The sequence below is a fragment of the Oncorhynchus mykiss genome, chromosome 10 (genome assembly GCF_057628025.1).
Source record: "Oncorhynchus mykiss isolate SJ-2025 chromosome 10, ASM5762802v1, whole genome shotgun sequence".
In the NCBI taxonomy this organism is placed as follows: Eukaryota; Metazoa; Chordata; class Actinopteri; order Salmoniformes; family Salmonidae; genus Oncorhynchus; species Oncorhynchus mykiss.
The window spans coordinates 7,022,501-7,039,929 of record NC_143031.1 but is presented as its reverse complement, the minus strand read 5'-3'; the positions used below and the strand labels follow the sequence as shown (position 1 = coordinate 7,039,929).

General features: G+C 45.2%; 1 protein-coding gene across 1 annotated transcript in view; it reads right to left on the bottom strand.

Moving 5' to 3' along the window:
• Positions 1–5,111: 5,111 nt before the first annotated feature.
• Positions 5,112–17,429, bottom strand: part of hpda (4-hydroxyphenylpyruvate dioxygenase a) — a 23,323-nt gene continuing 11,005 nt past the window's right edge. Inside the window, exons 11-14 of the mRNA XM_036989593.2 lie at positions 14,172–14,243; positions 11,654–11,776; positions 11,262–11,378; positions 5,112–5,401 (exon numbers count right to left, since the gene is read on the bottom strand). Of these exons, the coding sequence (XP_036845488.1) occupies positions 5,315–5,401; positions 11,262–11,378; positions 11,654–11,776; positions 14,172–14,243 (399 nt within the window). The 3' untranslated portion in view covers positions 5,112–5,314. The remainder of the gene's footprint in view (positions 5,402–11,261; positions 11,379–11,653; positions 11,777–14,171; positions 14,244–17,429) is intronic.

Below are 17,429 nucleotides of genomic sequence, written 5' to 3'. Positions count from 1 at the left end.
ATTACAGCCCCGTATTTACCCATAACTCGTTTTCCAATGTGTTTTTGGAGACAGCTTCTCACGCTAATACTTCAGCCTGGTTAAACTAGACTGAACAGTCCCCTATAGCCTGGTTAAACTAGACTGAACAGTCCCCTATAGCCTGGTTAAACTAGACTGAACAGTCCCCTATAGCCTGGTTAAACTAGACTGAACAGTCCCCTATAGCCTGGTTAAACTAGACTGAACAGTCCCCTATTGCCTGGTTAAACCAGACTGAACAGTCCCCTATAGCCTGGTTAAACCAGACTGAACAGTCCCCTATAGCCTGGTTAAACCAGACTGAACAGTCCCCTATATCCTGGTTAAACCAGACTGAACAGTCCCCTATAGCCTGGTTAAACTAGACTGAACAGTCCCCTATAGCCTGGTTAAACTAGACTGAACAGTCCCCTATAGCCTGGTTAAACTAGACTGAACAGTCCCCTATAGCCTGGTTAAACCAGACTGAACAGTCCCCTATAGCCTGGTTAAACCAGACTGAACAGTCCCCTATAGCCTGGTTAAACCAGACTGAACAGTCCCCTATAGCCTGGTTAAACCAGACTGAACAGTCCCCTATAGCCTGGTTAAACTAGACTGAACAGTCCCCTATAGCCTGGTTAAACTAGACTGAACAGTCCCCTATATCCTGGTTAAACCAGACTGAACAGTCCCCTATAGCCTGGTTAAACTAGACTGAACAGTCCCCTATAGCCTGGTTAAACTAGACTGAACAGTCCCCTATAGCCTGGTTAAACTAGACTGAACAGTCCCCTATAGCCTGGTTAAACCAGACTGAACAGTCCCCTATAGCCTGGTTAAACCAGACTGAACAGTCCCCTATAGCCTGGTTAAACCAGACTGAACAGTCCCCTATTGCCTGGTTAAACCAGACTGAACAGTCCCCTATAGCCTGGTTAAACCAGACTGAACAGTCCCCTATAGCCTGGTTAAACTAGACTGAACAGTCCCCTATAGCCTGGTTAAACCAGACTGAACAGTCCCCTATAGCCTGGTTAAACCAGACTGAACAGTCCCCTATAGCCTGGTTAGACCAGACTGAACAGTCCCCTATAGCCTGGTTAAACTAGACTGAACAGTCCCCTATAGCCTGGTTAAACCAGACTGAACAGTCCCCTATAGCCTGGTTAAAACAGACTGAACAGTCCCCTATAGCCTGGTTAAACCAGACTGAACAGTCCCCTATAGCCTGGTTAAACCAGACTGAACAGTCCCCTATAGCCTGGTTAAACTAGACTGAACAGTCCCCTATAGCCTGGTTAAACCAGACTGAACAGTCCCCTATAGCCTGGTTAAACCAGACTGAACAGTCCCCTATAGCCTGGTTAAACTAGACTGAACAGTCCCCTATAGCCTGGTTAAACTAGACTGAACAGTCCCCTATAGCCTGGTTAAACCAGACTGAACAGTCCCCTATAGCCTGGTTAAACCAGACTGAACAGTCCCCTATAGCCTGGTTAAACCAGACTGAACAGTCCCCTATAGCCTGGTTAAACCAGACTGAACAGTCCCCTATAGCCTGGTTAAACCAGACTGAACAGTCCCCTATAGCCTGGTTAAACCAGACTGAACAGTCCCCTATAGCCTGGTTAAACTAGACTGAACAGTCCCCTATAGCCTGGTTAAACCAGACTGAACAGTCCCCTATAGCCTGGTTAAACCAGACTGAACAGTCCCCTATAGCCTGGTTAAACCAGACGGAACAGTCCCCTATAGCCTGGTTAAACCAGACTGAACAGTCCCCTATAGCCTGGTTAAACCAGACTGAACAGTCCCCTATAGCCTGGTTAAACCAGACTGAACAGTCCCCTATAGCCTGGTTAAACCAGACTGAACAGTCCCCTATAGCCTGGTTAAACCAGACTGAACAGTCCCCTATAGCCTGGTTAAACCAGACTGAACAGTCCCCTATAGCCTGGTTAAACCAGACTGAACAGTCCCCTATAGCCTGGTTAAACCAGACTGAACAGTCCCCTATAGCCTGGTTAAACCAGACTGAACAGTCCCCTATAGCCTGGTTAAACCAGACTGAACAGTCCCCTATAGCCTGGTTAAACCAGACTGAACAGTCCCCTATAGCCTGGTTAAACCAGACTGAACAGTCCCCTATAGCCTGGTTAAACCAGACTGAACAGTCCCCTATAGCCTGGTTAAACCAGACTGAACAGTCCCCTATTGCCTGGTTAAACTAGACTGAACAGTCCCCTATAGCCTGGTTAAACCAGACTGAACAGTCCCCTATAGCCTGGTTAAACCAGACTGAACAGTCCCCTATAGCCTGGTTAAACCAGACTGAACAGTCCCCTATAGCCTGGTTAAACCAGACTGAACAGTCCCCTATAGCCTGGTTAAACCAGACTGAACAGTCCCCTATAGCCTGGTTAAACTAGACTGAACAGTCCCCTATAGCCTGGTTAAACTAGACTGAACATATCCCTATAGCCTGGTTAAACTAGACTGAATAGTCCCCTATAGCCTGGTTAAACCAGACTGAACAGTCCCCTATAGCCTGGTTAAACTAGACTGAACAGTCCCCTATAGCCTGGTTAAACTAGACTGAACAGTCCCCTATAGCCTGGTTAAACCAGACTGAACAGTCCCCTATAGCCTGGTTAAACTAGACTGAACAGTCCCCTATAGCCTGGTTAAACCAGACTGAACAGTCCCCTATAGCCTGGTTAAACCAGACTGAACAGTCCCCTATAGCCTGGTTAAACTAGACTGAACAGTCCCCTATAGCCTGGTTAAACCAGACTGAACATTCCCCTATAGCCTGGTTAAACCCGTCTGAACAGTCCCCTATAGCCTGGTTAAACCAGACTGAACAGTCCCCTATAGCCTGGTTAAACCAGACTGAACAGTCCCCTATAGCCTGGCTAAACCAGACTGAACATTCCCCTATAGCCTGGTTAAACCCGTCTGAACAGTCCCCTATAGCCTGGTTAAACCAGACTGAACAGTCCCCTATAGCCTGGTTAAACCAGACTGAACAGTCCCCTATAGCCTGGTTAAACCAGACTGAACAGTCCCCTATAGCCTGGTTAAACCAGACTGAACAGTCCCCTATAGCCTGGTTAAACCAGACTGAACAGTCCCCTATAGCCTGGTTAAACTAGACTGAACAGTCCCCTATAGCCTGGTTAAACTAGACTGAACAGTCCCCTATAGCCTGGTTAAACCAGACTGAACAGTCCCCTATAGCCTGGTTAAACTAGACTGAACAGTCCCCTATAGCCTGGTTAAACCCGTCTGAACAGTCCCCTATAGCCTGGTTAAACCAGACTGAACAGTCCCCTATAGCCTGGTTAAACCAGACTGAACAGTCCCCTATAGCCTGGTTAAACCAGACTGAACAGTCCCCTATAGCCTGGTTAAACCAGACTGAACAGTCCCCTATAGCCTGGTTAAACTAGACTGAACAGTCCCCTATAGCCTGGTTAAACTAGACTGAACACTGCGCCCACGAATGTTTCCCTTCAAAAACAAACATTGTAAAAACATTCTGCATTCCAGGCTACAGCCTGAGCTGAAAATGACTAAATCACAACCAACCAGCACTTTTGCTGAAACTCAACGGAAAGGTTATCAGAGCAATATAACTATGACGATGACCAGTACAATGAAATATAAACACTTCAAAATCTATGAAACATCCCTGAAACATTTTGGTTGGGTGATTTTATTATCCTTTTTTTTTGTGTCCTTTTCTGTTTTTGATGATTGTTTTTTTCCCTTTTTTTCCCGAATGCATACTGAGATGAAATGGCCTTTTTTCAGAACACGATCCCTATGGAAACGGGATCCGTCAGTATATTTTTTAGATACTTTGTGTACAAAAAAGAGAAAGACAAAAACATAAATGAAATAAAAGTGTTGTATTTTATATATAATAGAACATTTCAATATGGTGATATGTCACTAATATATTTATTTACTAATATATTTATCCATTATTTTTTTTATTTTTTTTGTCCAGGTTTTGAAAAATACTACATGTTTTCTGTATAGAAAACAATATCTATATGAAACTATGTGCCTTCACAGATGTGTCCACCTGGCTTCATTCCAATTATATGCAAATAAATTATTTTGAAGTAAAAACCTCTGGTGGCTGAATATGGTCTAAATTGTATGTAAAAAATGAACCTGTTTTTTGTTGTTGTTGTATTTATCTGACAAATCTAGGTTATTCAATTAATGTACATTTTTCAGATATATATCAGAATTATCATTGTGTGGTCTGCTGGCGAGATATATATCAGAATTATCATTGTGTGGTCTGCTGGCGAGATATATATCAGAATTATCATTGTGTGGTCTGCTGGTGAGATATATATCAGAATTATCATTGTGTGGTCTGCTGGCGAGATATATATCAGAATTATCATTGTGTGGTCTGCTGGCGAGATATATATCAGAATTATCATTGTGTGGTCTGCTGGTGAGATATATATCAGAATTATCATTGTGTGGTCTGCTGGTGAGATATATATCAGAATTATCATTGTGTGGTCTGCTGGCGAGATATATATCAGAATTATCATTGTGTGGTCTGCTGGCGAGATATATATCAGAATTATCATTGTGTGGTCTGCTGGTGAGATATATATCAGAATTATCATTGTGTGGTCTGCTGGCGAGATATATATCAGAATTATCATTGTGTGGTCTGCTGGTGAGATATATATCAGAATTATCATTGTGTGGTCTGCTGGTGAGATATATATCAGAATTATCATTGTGTGGTCTGCTGGCGAGATATATATCAGAATTATCATTGTGTGGTCTGCTGGTGAGATATATATCAGAATTATCATTGTGTGGTCTGCTGGTGAGATATATATCAGAATTATCATTGTGTGGTCTGCTGGCGAGATATATATCAGAATTATCATTGTGTGGTCTGCTGGTGAGATATATATCAGAATTATCATTTTCTGGTCTGCTGGGGAGATATATATCAGAATTATCATTGTGTGGTCTGCTGGCGAGATATATATCAGAATTATCATTGTGTGGTCCCCTGGCGAGATATATTCTGCCATTTAACTTACAAAAGATAAAAGGTGGAAAGCTGAGGCATTTAATCGCATTGATCGTAGAATAGAGACATTTCACAGATTGCTTTCAACAACTTGTCCCATACATTTATCAAAATAGGTGCTACATCTCTGTTCTAAATCTCTTTAAGCAGAGCCCTACAACATCGGACATTCAGTACAACGTATTGAACTTGGCTTTGTTGGTGTGGCCGTACAATGGTGGTGTGATATTAGTTGTAAACGGTCAGGTTGCCCCTAGCATCCTGGTCCTTCTCAATGGCCTCGAACAGAGACTTGAAGTTTCCTGCCCCGAAGCCCTGTGATGGGACACACACACACACACACACACACACACACGTATTTATTAAAGCTCTGTTACATCATCAGTTCATTTTTTTATTTGACCTTTATTTAACTAGGCAAGTCAGTTAAGAACAAATTATTATTTACAATAACGGCCTAGGAACAGTGGGTTAACTGCCTTGTTCAGGTGCAGAACGACAGATTTGTACCTTGTCAGCTCAGGGGTTTGAACTTGCAACCTTCCGGTTACTAGTCGAACGCTCTAACCACTAGGCTACCTGCCGCCCCTACACTCTAACCACTAGGCTACCTGCCCCCCCTACACTCTAACCACTAGGCTACCCTGCCGCCCCTACACTCTAACCACTAGGCTACCTGCTGCCCCTACACTCTAACCACTAGGCTACCTGCCCCCCCTACACTCTAACCACTAGGCTACCCTGCCGCCCCTACACTCTAACCACTAGACTACCTACCCCCCCTACACTCTAACCACTAGACTACCCTGCCGCCCCTACACTTTAACCACTAGGCTACCTGCCCACCCTACACTCTAACCACTAGGCTACCCTGCCGTCCCTACACTCTAACCACTAGGCTACCCTGCCGCCCCTACACTCTAACCACTAGGCTACCTGCCCCCCCCTACACTCTAACCACTAGGCTACCTGCCCCCCCCCTACACTCTAACCACTAGGCTACCCTGCCGTCCCTACACTCTAACCACTAGGCTACCCTGCCGCCCCTACACTCTAACCACTAGGCTACCCTGCCCCCCCTACACTCTAACCACTAGGCCAACCTGCCACCCCTACACTCTAACCACTAGGCTACCCTGCCGCCCCTACACTCTAACCACTAGGCCAACCTGCCGCCCCTACACTCTAACCACTAGGCTACCCTGCCGCCCCTACACTCTAACCACTAGGCTACCTGCCATCCCTACACTCTAACCACTAGGCCAACCTGCCGCCCCTACACTCTAACCACTAGGCTACCCTGCCGCCCCTACACTCTAACCACTAGACTACCTACCTCCTCTACACTCTAACCACTAGACTATCCTGCTGCCCCTACACTCTAACCACTAGACTACCCTGCTGCCCCTACACTCTAACCACTAGACTACCTACCTCCTCTACACTCTAACCACTAGACTACCTGCCGCCCCTACACTCTAACCACTAGACTACCCTGCTGCCCCTACACTCTAACCACTAGACTACCTACCTCCTCTACACTCTAACCACTAGACTACCCTGCTGCCCCTACACTCTAACCACTAGACTACCCTGCTGCCCCTACACTCTAACCACTAGGCTACCCTGCCGCCCCTACACTCTAACCACTAGACTACCCTGCTGCCCCCCCCTACACTCTAACCACTAGACTACCCTGCTGCCCAAACACTCTAACCACTAGACTACCCTGCTGCCCCTACACTCTAACCACTAGACTACCTGCCCCCCCTACACTCTAACCACTAGACTACCTGCCCCCCCCTACACTCTAACCACTAGACTACCTGCCCCCCCCTACACTCTAACCACTAGACTACCCTGCTGCCCCTACACTCTAACCACTAGACTACCCTGCTGCCCCTACACTCTAACCACTAGGCTACCCTGCCGCCCCTACACTCTAACCACTAGACTACCCTGCTGCCCCCCCCTACACTCTAACCACTAGACTACCCTGCTGCCCCTACACTCTAACCACTAGACTACCCTGCTGCCCCTACACTCTAACCACTAGACTACCTGCCCCCCCCTACACTCTAACCACTAGACTACCTGCCCCCCCCCTACACTCTAACCACTAGACTACCTGCCCCCCCCTACACTCTAACCACTAGACTACCCTGCCGCCCCTACACTTTAACCACTAGACTACCTACCTCCCCTACACTCTAACCACTAGACTACCTACCCCCCCTACACTCTAACCACTAGACTACCTACCTCCCCTACACTCTAACCACTAGACTACCTACCTCCCCTACACTCTAACCACTAGACTACCTACCCCCCCTACACTCTAACCACTAGACTACCTGCCCCCCCCTACACTCTAACCACTAGACTACTTGCCCCCCCCTACACTCTAACCACTAGACTACCTACCTCCCCTACACTCTAACCACTAGACTACCTACCTCCCCTACACTCTAACCACTAGACTACCTACCCCCCCTACACTCTAACCACTAGACTACCTGCCCCCCCCTACACTCTAACCACTAGACTACCTGCCCCCCTCTACACTCTAACCACTAGACTACCCTGCTGCCCCTACACTCTAACCACTAGACTACCTGCCCCCCCTACACTCTAACCACTAGACTACCTGCCCCCCCCCTAAACTCTAACCACTAGACTACCCTGCCCCCCCTACACTCTAACCACTAGACTACCCTACCCCCCCTACACTCTAACCACTAGACTACCTGCCCCCCTCTACACTCTAACCACTAGACTACCTGCCCCCCCTACACTCTAACCACTAGACTACCCTGCCCCCCCTACACTCTAACCACTAGACTACCCTGCTGCCCCTACACTCTAACCACTAGACTACCCTGCCCCCCCCTACACTCTAACCACTAGACTACCTGCCCCCCCTACACTCTAACCACTAGACTACCCTGCCCCCCCTACACTCTAACCACTAGACTACCTGCCCCCCTCTACACTCTAACCACTAGACTACCTGCCCCCCCTACACTCTAACCACTAGACTACCCTGCCCCCCCTACACTCTAACCACTAGACTACCCTGCTGCCCCTACACTCTAACCACTAGACTACCCTGCCCCCCCTACACTCTAACCACTAGACTACCCTGCTGCCCCTACACTCTAACCACTAGACTACCCTGCTGCCCCTACACTCTAACCACTAGACTACCTGCCCCCCCTACACTCTAACCACTAGACTACCCTGCCCCCCCTACACTCTAACCACTAGACTACCCTGCCCCCCCTACACTCTAACCACTAGACTACCCTGCCCCCCCTACACTCTAACCACTAGACTACCTACCCCCCCTACACTCTAACCACTAGACTACCCTGCTGCCCCCCCATTCAGAGATCCGTGTCATTTGTAACGGCTGAAAGTATGAATTCACTGACAGCTTTTTGGTTATTGTCAAGGAGAAGGTCTGTGGTGTCTTTGGTGTTGACTTCCTGAGACCGTGGCTAAAGACTTAAACACTGCCCCAGAGTTGTATGTTCAAACGCCAGCTCGCCCCAGAACATTTCATTTATATGAGCTCCATATGAAAGCGTAATAAAAAAAGATCAAGATGGTAAAGACCGAGAAACATGTTGGCGGTTTCTCCCACGGTCCCTTTGGTGTGGTGTACCTACATGTTTTGAGTTTCAACCAATCCCCTGCACATGAGTTTCAGGCATAACCAATCACATCACTAGACTGTGAAACGCCCACGTGTGACTGATGGAGCCTGTTCTAACAGGTAGTGAGAGGGGACTTTCTTAAAATATATATATATTTTTTACTTTTATTTAAGAAGGCGTTAAGAACCAATTCCAATTCTTATTTTCAATGACGGTCTAGGAACAGTGGGTGTTCAGGGGCAGAACGACAGATTTGTACCATGTCAGCTCGGGGGTTTGAACTTGCAACCTTCCGGTTACTAGTCCAACGCTCTAACCACTAGGCTACCCTGCCGCCCCACTTGGTTAGAAACCCAAATGAACAGTCCACAACTCTACCTCAGTTCCAGGTCTCTCTGCTACAGTCGGTCTTTAATCTGCACCTGTGATAGATTTCCTTATCGTTTATGACTCTGTCTCGTGTTTGCCCTGGGTGGCAGCCGGTAAACAGGTGTTAACACGCGCGAGCGAACACACGTGTTGCTGGTTTTATGAACTTACAAGGGTATGTGGGGACTTTGTGTATGTGTGAGAGAGAAAGAGATAAATTGGGGCTACTGGACTATACTCCCCCTATAAAGGGCTGTGTGTGTGTGTGTGTGAGAGAGAGAGAGAGAGAGAGAGAGAGAGAGAGAGAGAGAGAGAGAGAGAAAGAAATGGGGGCTATTGGACTATACTCCCCTTATAAAGGGCTGTGAAAGAGAGAGAGAGAGAGAAATGGGGGCTATTGGACTATACTCCCCTTATAAAGGGCTGTGAAAGAGAGAGAGAGAGAGAAAATGGGGGCTATTGGACTATACTCCCCTTATAAAGGGCTGTGAAAGAGAGAGAGAGAGAGAAATGGGGGCTATTGGACTATACTCCCCTTATAAAGGGCTGTGAAAGAGAGAGAGAGAGAGAGAGAGAGAGAGAGAGAGAGAAATGGGGGCTATTGGACTATACTCCCCTTATAAAGGGCTGTGTGTGTGTGTGTGTGTGAGAGAGAGAGAGAGAGAGAGAGAAATGGGGGCTATTGGACTATACTCCCCTTATAAAGGGCTGTGAAAGAGAGAGAGAGAGAGAAATGGGGGCTATTGGACTATACTCCCCTTATAAAGGGCTGTGTGTGTGTGTGTGTGAGAGAGAGAGAGAAATGGGGGCTATTGGACTATACTCCCCTTATAAAGGGCTGTGAAAGAGAGAGAGAGAGAGAAATGGGGGCTATTGGACTATACTCCCCTTATAAAGGGCTGTGTGTGTGTGTGTGTGAGAGAGAGAGAGAGAGAGAGAGAGAGAGAGAGAGAGAGAGAGAGAGAGAGAGAGAGAGAGAGAAATGGGGGCTATTGGACTATACTCCCCTTATAAAGGGCTGTGAAAGAGAGAGAGAGAGAGAAATGGGGGCTATTGGACTATACTCCCCTTATAAAGGGCTGTGTGTGTGTGTGTGTGAGAGAGAGAGAGAGAGAGAGAGAAATGGGGGCTATTGGACTATACTCCCCTTATAAAGGGCTGTGTGTGTGTGTGAGAGAGAGAGAGAGAGAGAGAGAGAGAGAGAAATGGGGGCTATTGGACTATACTCCCCCTATAAAGGGCTGAGAGAGAGAGGGAAAGGGAGTGAGAAATGGGGGCTATTGGACTACACTCCCCCTATAAAGAGATAGCAATAGATACGTATACAAGTGAAACCGGGCCACTTTTATAGGTAGTTTTAATTTCACCAAAAAAATAATATTTTGACTATGAGAATCTGGCATTTGTGGTTTTCAAATGAAAGGTATTTGAGAATCCCTCGTAATCAGAGCGAAAGCTAATTGACTTCTTGTCTCCTAGTATCTGGTATACTTACAAAGTGGTTGTGACGCTGAATGACTGAGAATCTGGCATTTGTGGTTTTTAAATGAAAGGTATTTGAGAATCCCTCGTAATCAGAGGGAAAGCTAATTGACTTCTGGTCTCCTAGTATCTGGTATACTTACAAAGTGGTTGTGATGCTGAATGACTGAAAATCTGGCATTTGTGGTTTTTAAATGAAAGGTATTTGAGAATCCCTCATAATCAGAGGGAAAGCTAATTGACTTCTGGTCTCCTAGTATCTGGTATACTTACAAAGTGGTTGTGACGCTGAATGACTGAGAATCTGGCATTTGTGGTTTTTAAATGAAAGGTATTTGAGAATCCCTCGTAATCAGAGGGAAAGCTAATTGACTTCTGGTCTCCTAGTATCTGGTATCACTTACAAAGTGGTTGTGACGCTGAATGACTGAGAATCTGGCATTTGTGGTTTTTAAATTAAAGGTATTTGAGAATCCCTCGTAATCAGAGGGAAAGCTAATTGACTTCTGGTCTCCTAGTATCTGGTATTACTTACAAAGTGGTTGTTTCGCTGAATGACTGAGAATCTGGCATTTGTGGTTTTTCAATGAAAGGTATTTGAGAATCCCTCATAATCAAAGGGTTAGCTAATTGACTTCTGGTCTCTAGTATCTGGTATCACTTACAAAGTGGTTGTGACGCTGAATGACTTCCAAAAAAAGGGTTGGTCGGTCCTGCACGGGTTTGGTGAAGATTTGGAGCAGGTAGCCCTTGTCATCGAAGTCAACTAAGATTTTCAGTTCCTTGACTCAGCCAAGACAGACAGAGAGAGAATGAATAAGGACATTTGGACACTGAGCATCAGCTCTGATTTAGATTACACTCAGGCTCTCTCTCAAGTTGTCTGTCCTCGATTCCTTGTGCCTTGCTTCTTAAAACGGTCAGAGGGAAGGAACCTAGGACTTTTTCCTTCAATACGTTTTGAGAAAGGATCGAGAGGAGAGGATGTGAGGAATCAAAGAAAGATGACTTGAGAAAGAGCCCCAGTATGTGATTAAAGACATGACGCTCTATATACCTGTAGCCTCTTGAGGTCCTCCTTCACCTTGATCTTGGATGTCTTGAGGTTCTCCCTCAGGCTCTCATAGTAAGCATCAGGGGCTGCCAGGAAGTCCATCCCCCGGGCTCGGAGGTTCACGATCTGTTTTAAGACAGGGTAGATGATCTTTAGCCTGTCACTACTTGCTTAACTCAAGAGAAGAAGACGGGGTGAATGAAGCTGATGGTTATGCAGTATTTCCAATGGCTTGCTTTTGCCCTGAGACATAGCTGTATGCCATGGAGTAGGAGGAGTATACAGCTATGTCTTAGGGCAAGTCTTGCCTGTGCTTGCTTACTTAGAATGTCTTTTTTTTTCAATTTTCGCCTAAAATTACTGCCCTAACTCAGGCCCTGAAGCAAGGATATGCATATTCTTGGTACCATTTAAAGGAAACACTTTGAAGTTTGTGGAAATGTGAAAGGAATGTAGGAGAGTATAACACATTAGATCTGGTAAAAGATAATGCAAAGAAAAAAAACTATCGTTTTTTTGGAATTTTGTTTGTACCATCATCTTTGAAATGTATTATTCCAGCCCAGGAGCAATTTTGGCCACTAGAAGTGTATATGCATAGTTTCAGACTGATCCAATGAACCATTGCATTTCTGTTCAAAATGTTGTATCAAGACTGCCCAAATGTGCCTAATTTCCTTATTAATAACTGTTAATGTTCAAAACTGTTCATGTTCAAAACTGTGCACTCTCCTCAAACAATAGCATGGTATTCTTTCACTGTAATAGTCTAACTGCACTGTCCAATTTACAGTAGCTAACAAGAAATTAAGGTTTCTGTTCATATAAGATATGTCTATGTCCTGGGAAATGTTCTTGTTACTTACAACCTCATGCTAATCGCATTAGCCTACGTTAGCTGAACCGTCCCGCAGGGGACCTACCAATCCTGAAGAAGTTTTAAAGCTATGAATCTGCATGGATTGTAAATATTCAACTGATATGCAGTACCTTTCAGAAAGTATTCACACCCCTTGACTTTTTTCAGTATCGTGTTACAGCCTAAATTTAAAATGGATTACATTGAGAGTGTTGGGTACCTAATAATCCATAATGTCGTAGTGGAATTATGTTTTTCCAAAATGTTTACAAATTAATAAAACGTGTAAAGTTGAAAAGTTTTGAGTCAATAAGTATTCAACCCCTTTAAGGCAAACCTAAAGAAGTTCAGGAATAAAAAATGTGCTTTTACAAAATCACATAATAAATTCCATGGACTCACTCTGTGTGCAACAATAGTGTTTGACATTATTTTTTGAATGACTATCTCTGTACACCACACATACAATATATGTATTTCGAGCAGTGAATTTCAAACACAGATTCAACCACAGGGAGGATTTCTAATGCCTCGCAAAGAAGGGTACCTAATCGGTAAATAAACAAATAAGAATTGAATATCCCTTTGAGCATGGTGAAGTTATTAATTACACTTTGGATGGTGTATCAATACACACAGTCACTACAAATATACAGGTGTCCTTCCTAACTCAGTTTCCGGAGAGGAAGGAAACCACTCAGGAATGTCACCATGCGGCCAATGGTGACTTAAAAACAGTTACAGTTTAATGGCTGTGATAGAAAACTGAGGATGGATCAACAACATTGTAGTTACTCCACAATACTAACCTAATTGACAGAGTGAAAAAAAGGAAACCTATACAGAATAAAAAATATAGTGCCTTTAGTTTAGTGCCTTTGCAACAAGGCACTAAAGTAATACTGCAAAAAATGTGTGCAAAGCAATTCATGTTTTTTTTCCTGAATACAAAGTGTTATGTTTCGGGCAAATCCAATTCTCCATATTTTCAATTATAAGTGGTGGCTGCATCATGTTATGAGTATTATTGTAATCATTAAGGACTGGGGAGTTTCTCAGGATAAAAAAGAAACAGAATGGAGCTAAGCACAGGCTAAATCCTAGAGGAAAACCTGGTTCAGTCTGCTTTCCACCAGACTCTGGGAGATTATTTCACATTTCAGCAGGACAATGACCTAAAACACAAGGCCAAGTCTACACTGGAGTTACTTACCAAGAAGACAGTCAATGTTCCCGAGTTTTGACTTAAATCTACTTGAAAATGTAAAAATGGTTCTCTAGCAATGATCAGTAATCAATTTGACAGAGCTTGAAGAATTTAGACAATAATGGGCAAATGTTGCACAATCCAGGTGTGGAAAGCTCTTAATCATTGCCAAAGGTGCTTCTACAAAGTATTGACACTGTGGTGTGAATACTTATGTCAATTAGATATTTCTGTATTTCATTATCAACAAATTTGCAAACATTTCTAAAACAATGTTTTCACTTTGTCATTATGATATATTGTGTGAAGATTGGTGAGGTGAAAAATCGATTTTATTCATTTTGAATTCAGGCTGTAACAACAAAATGTGGAATAAGTCAAGGGGTATGAATACTTTCTGAAGGCACTGTAATGTTGTATTTATTTCTTAGTCAGAAAATATATGATTGACTTACAGCTTGAATGATGTCGGATGTGTTCAGGGCGATGTGCTGGACACCAGGCCCTCCATTGTAGTCACAATACTCCTGTTGAAATAAGGCCACAATCAAGTTAAAATCCTGACACAAACATAAACACAGGCGGCTAGATAAAATACCTCATGATAAGCTGTAGACCACACTATTTACCAAGAGAGTTTTCATCTATATTCTTCGTAGCTGTCTATTTACCATCACAAACCGATGATGGCATTAAGACCTCAATCAAAGAGCTGTACTGGGCCATAAGTAAACAAGAAAATGCTCATCTAGAGGCGGCGCTCCTAGTGGCCGGTAACTTGAATGCCGGAAAACTGAAATCCGTTTGACCTTATTTCTAGCAGCATGTCATCTGTGCAACTAGAGGCGAAAAAACTCTAGACCACCTTTACTCCACACACAGAGACGCATACAAAGCTCTCCCTCGCCCTCCATTTGGAAAATCCGACCATAACTCTATCCTCCTGATTCCTGCTTACAAGTAAAAACTAAAGCAGGAAGTACCAGTGACACGCTCTATACGGAAATGGTGAGATGAAGCGGATGTTAAGCTACAGGACTGTTTCGCGAGCACAGACTGGAATATGTTCCGGGATTCATCCGATGGCATTGAGGAGTATACCACATCAGTCACCGGCTTCATCAATAAGTGCATCGACGACGTCGTCGCCACAGTGACAATACGTACATATCCCAACCAGAAGCCATGGATTACAGGCAACATCCGCACTGAGCTAAAGGCTAGAGCTGCTGCTTTGAAGGAGTGGAACATTAATCCGGTATTTTATAAGAAATCCTGCAAAACACTCCGACGAACCGTCAATACAGGACCAAGATCAAATCCTACTACACCGGCTCTGACGCTCATCAGATGTGGAGGGGTTGCAAACTATTACGGGAAACCCAGTCCCAAACTGTCCAGTGACACGAGCGTACCAGATGAGCAAAATACCTTCTATGCTCGCTTCGATACTAGCAACACTGAACCATGCATGAGAGCATCAGCTGTTCCAGATGACTGTGTGATCATGCTCTCCGTAGCCAATGTCAGTAAGATGTTTAAGCAGGTTAACATTCACAATGCCCAGACGGATTACCAGGACCCGTACTCAGAGCATGCGCTGACCAGATGGCAAGTGTCTTTACTGACATTTTCAACCTCTCCCTGACCCAGTCTGTAATAGGTACGTTTCAAGCAGACCACCATAATCCCGTGCCCAAGAACGCCAAGGTAACCAGTAAAAATCACCTCGTCAAATCTGTAGCCATGAAATGTTAATAAAAGATGGTCATGGCTCACATCAACACCATCATCCCAGACACCCTAGACCCACTCAAATTCCCATACCGCCCCAACAGATCCACAGATATATATTATATTGCACTTCAGAATGCCCTCTCCCACCTGGACAAAAGGAACACCTATGTGAGAATACTGTTCATTAACTACAGATCAGCATTCAACACCATAGTGCCGTCCAAGCTCATCACTAAACTAAGGACCCTGGGGCAACAACAAATCCCTCTGCAACTGGATCCTAGACTTACTGATGGGCTTCCCCCAGGTGGTGAGGGTAGGCAACAACAAATCCCTCTGCAACTGGATCCTAGACTTACTGATGGGCTTCCCCCAGGTGGTGAGGGTGGGCAACAACACATCCCTCTGCAACTGGATCCTAGACTTACTGATGGGCTTCCCCCAGGTGGTGAGGGTAGGCAACAACACATCCCTCTGCAACTGGATCCTAGACTTACTGATGGGCTTCCCCCAGGTGGTGAGGGTAGGCAACAACACATCCCTCTGCAACTGGATCCTAGACTTACTGATGGGCTTCCCCCAGGTGGTGAGGGTAGGCAACAACAAATCTGCCACACTGACCCTCAACACGGGGGCCCATCGGATGCGTGATCAGCCCCACTCCTGTACTCCCCGTTCATCCGCGTGCCCACGCACAACTCCAACACCAACATTAAATTTGCCAACGACACAGCGGTGGTAGGCCTGATCACCGACGACGATGAGACGGCCTACAGGGAGGATGTCAGAGGCCTGGCAGTGTGGTGCCAGGATAACAACCTCTCCCTCAGTAAGACAAAGAAGCTGATCGTGGACAACGGGAAATGGAGGGCCGAGAACGCCCCCATCCACAACGACATGGCTGTTGTGGAACAGATCGAGAGCTTTAAGTTCCTCTGTGTCCACATCACTAAGGAATTAACATGGTCCACATACACCAGCACAGGACAGGGCAGAACCTCCTCCCTATTCAGACCCTTTGCTATAAGACTCAATATTGAGCTCAGGTGCATCCTGTTTCCATTGATCATCCTTGAGATGTTTCTACAACTTGATTGGAGTCCGATTATGGGAAATTCAATTGATTGGACAGGCACACACCTGTCTATATAAGGTCCCACAGTTGACAGTGCATGTCAGAGCAAAAACCAAGCCATGAGGTCGAAGGAATTGTCCGTAGAGCTCCGAGACAGAAATGTGTCAAGGCACAGATCTGGGGAAGGATACCAAAAACATTCTACAGCATTGAAGGTCCCCAAGAACACAGTGGTCTCCATCATTCTTAAATGGAAGAGGTTCGGAACCACCAAGACTCTTCGGAACCACCAAGAATCTGATGGTCACTCTGACAGAGCTCTAATGTTGTCACATGTGCCGCATACAACAGGTGTAGACCTTACCGTGAAAATGCTTACTTACAAGCCCTTAACCAACAATGCAATTCAAGAAATATAGTTAAGAAAATAGTTATTAAATGAAAACAATAAAAAACACTCACCTGGTTCCAGACTAGGGTTATAGAGGGTTATGTAGGGAACTCTCACCTGGTTCTAGACTAGGGTTATAGAGGGTTATGTAGGGAACACTCACCTGGTTCCAGACTAGGGTTATAGAGGGTTATGTAGGGAACACTCACCTGGTTCCAGACTAGGGTTATAGAGGGTTATGTAGGGAACACTCACCTGGTTCCAGACTAGGGTTATAGAGGGTTATGTAGGGAACACTCACCTGGTTCCAGACTAGGGTTATAGAGGGTTATGTAGGGAACATTCACCTGGTACCAGACTAGGGTTATAGAGGGTTATGTAGGGAACACTCACCTGGTTCCAGACTAGGGTTATAGAGGGTTATGTAGGGAACACTCACCTGGTTCCAGACTAGGGTTATAGAGGGTTATGTAGGGAACACTCACCTGGTTCCAGACTAGAGTTATGTAG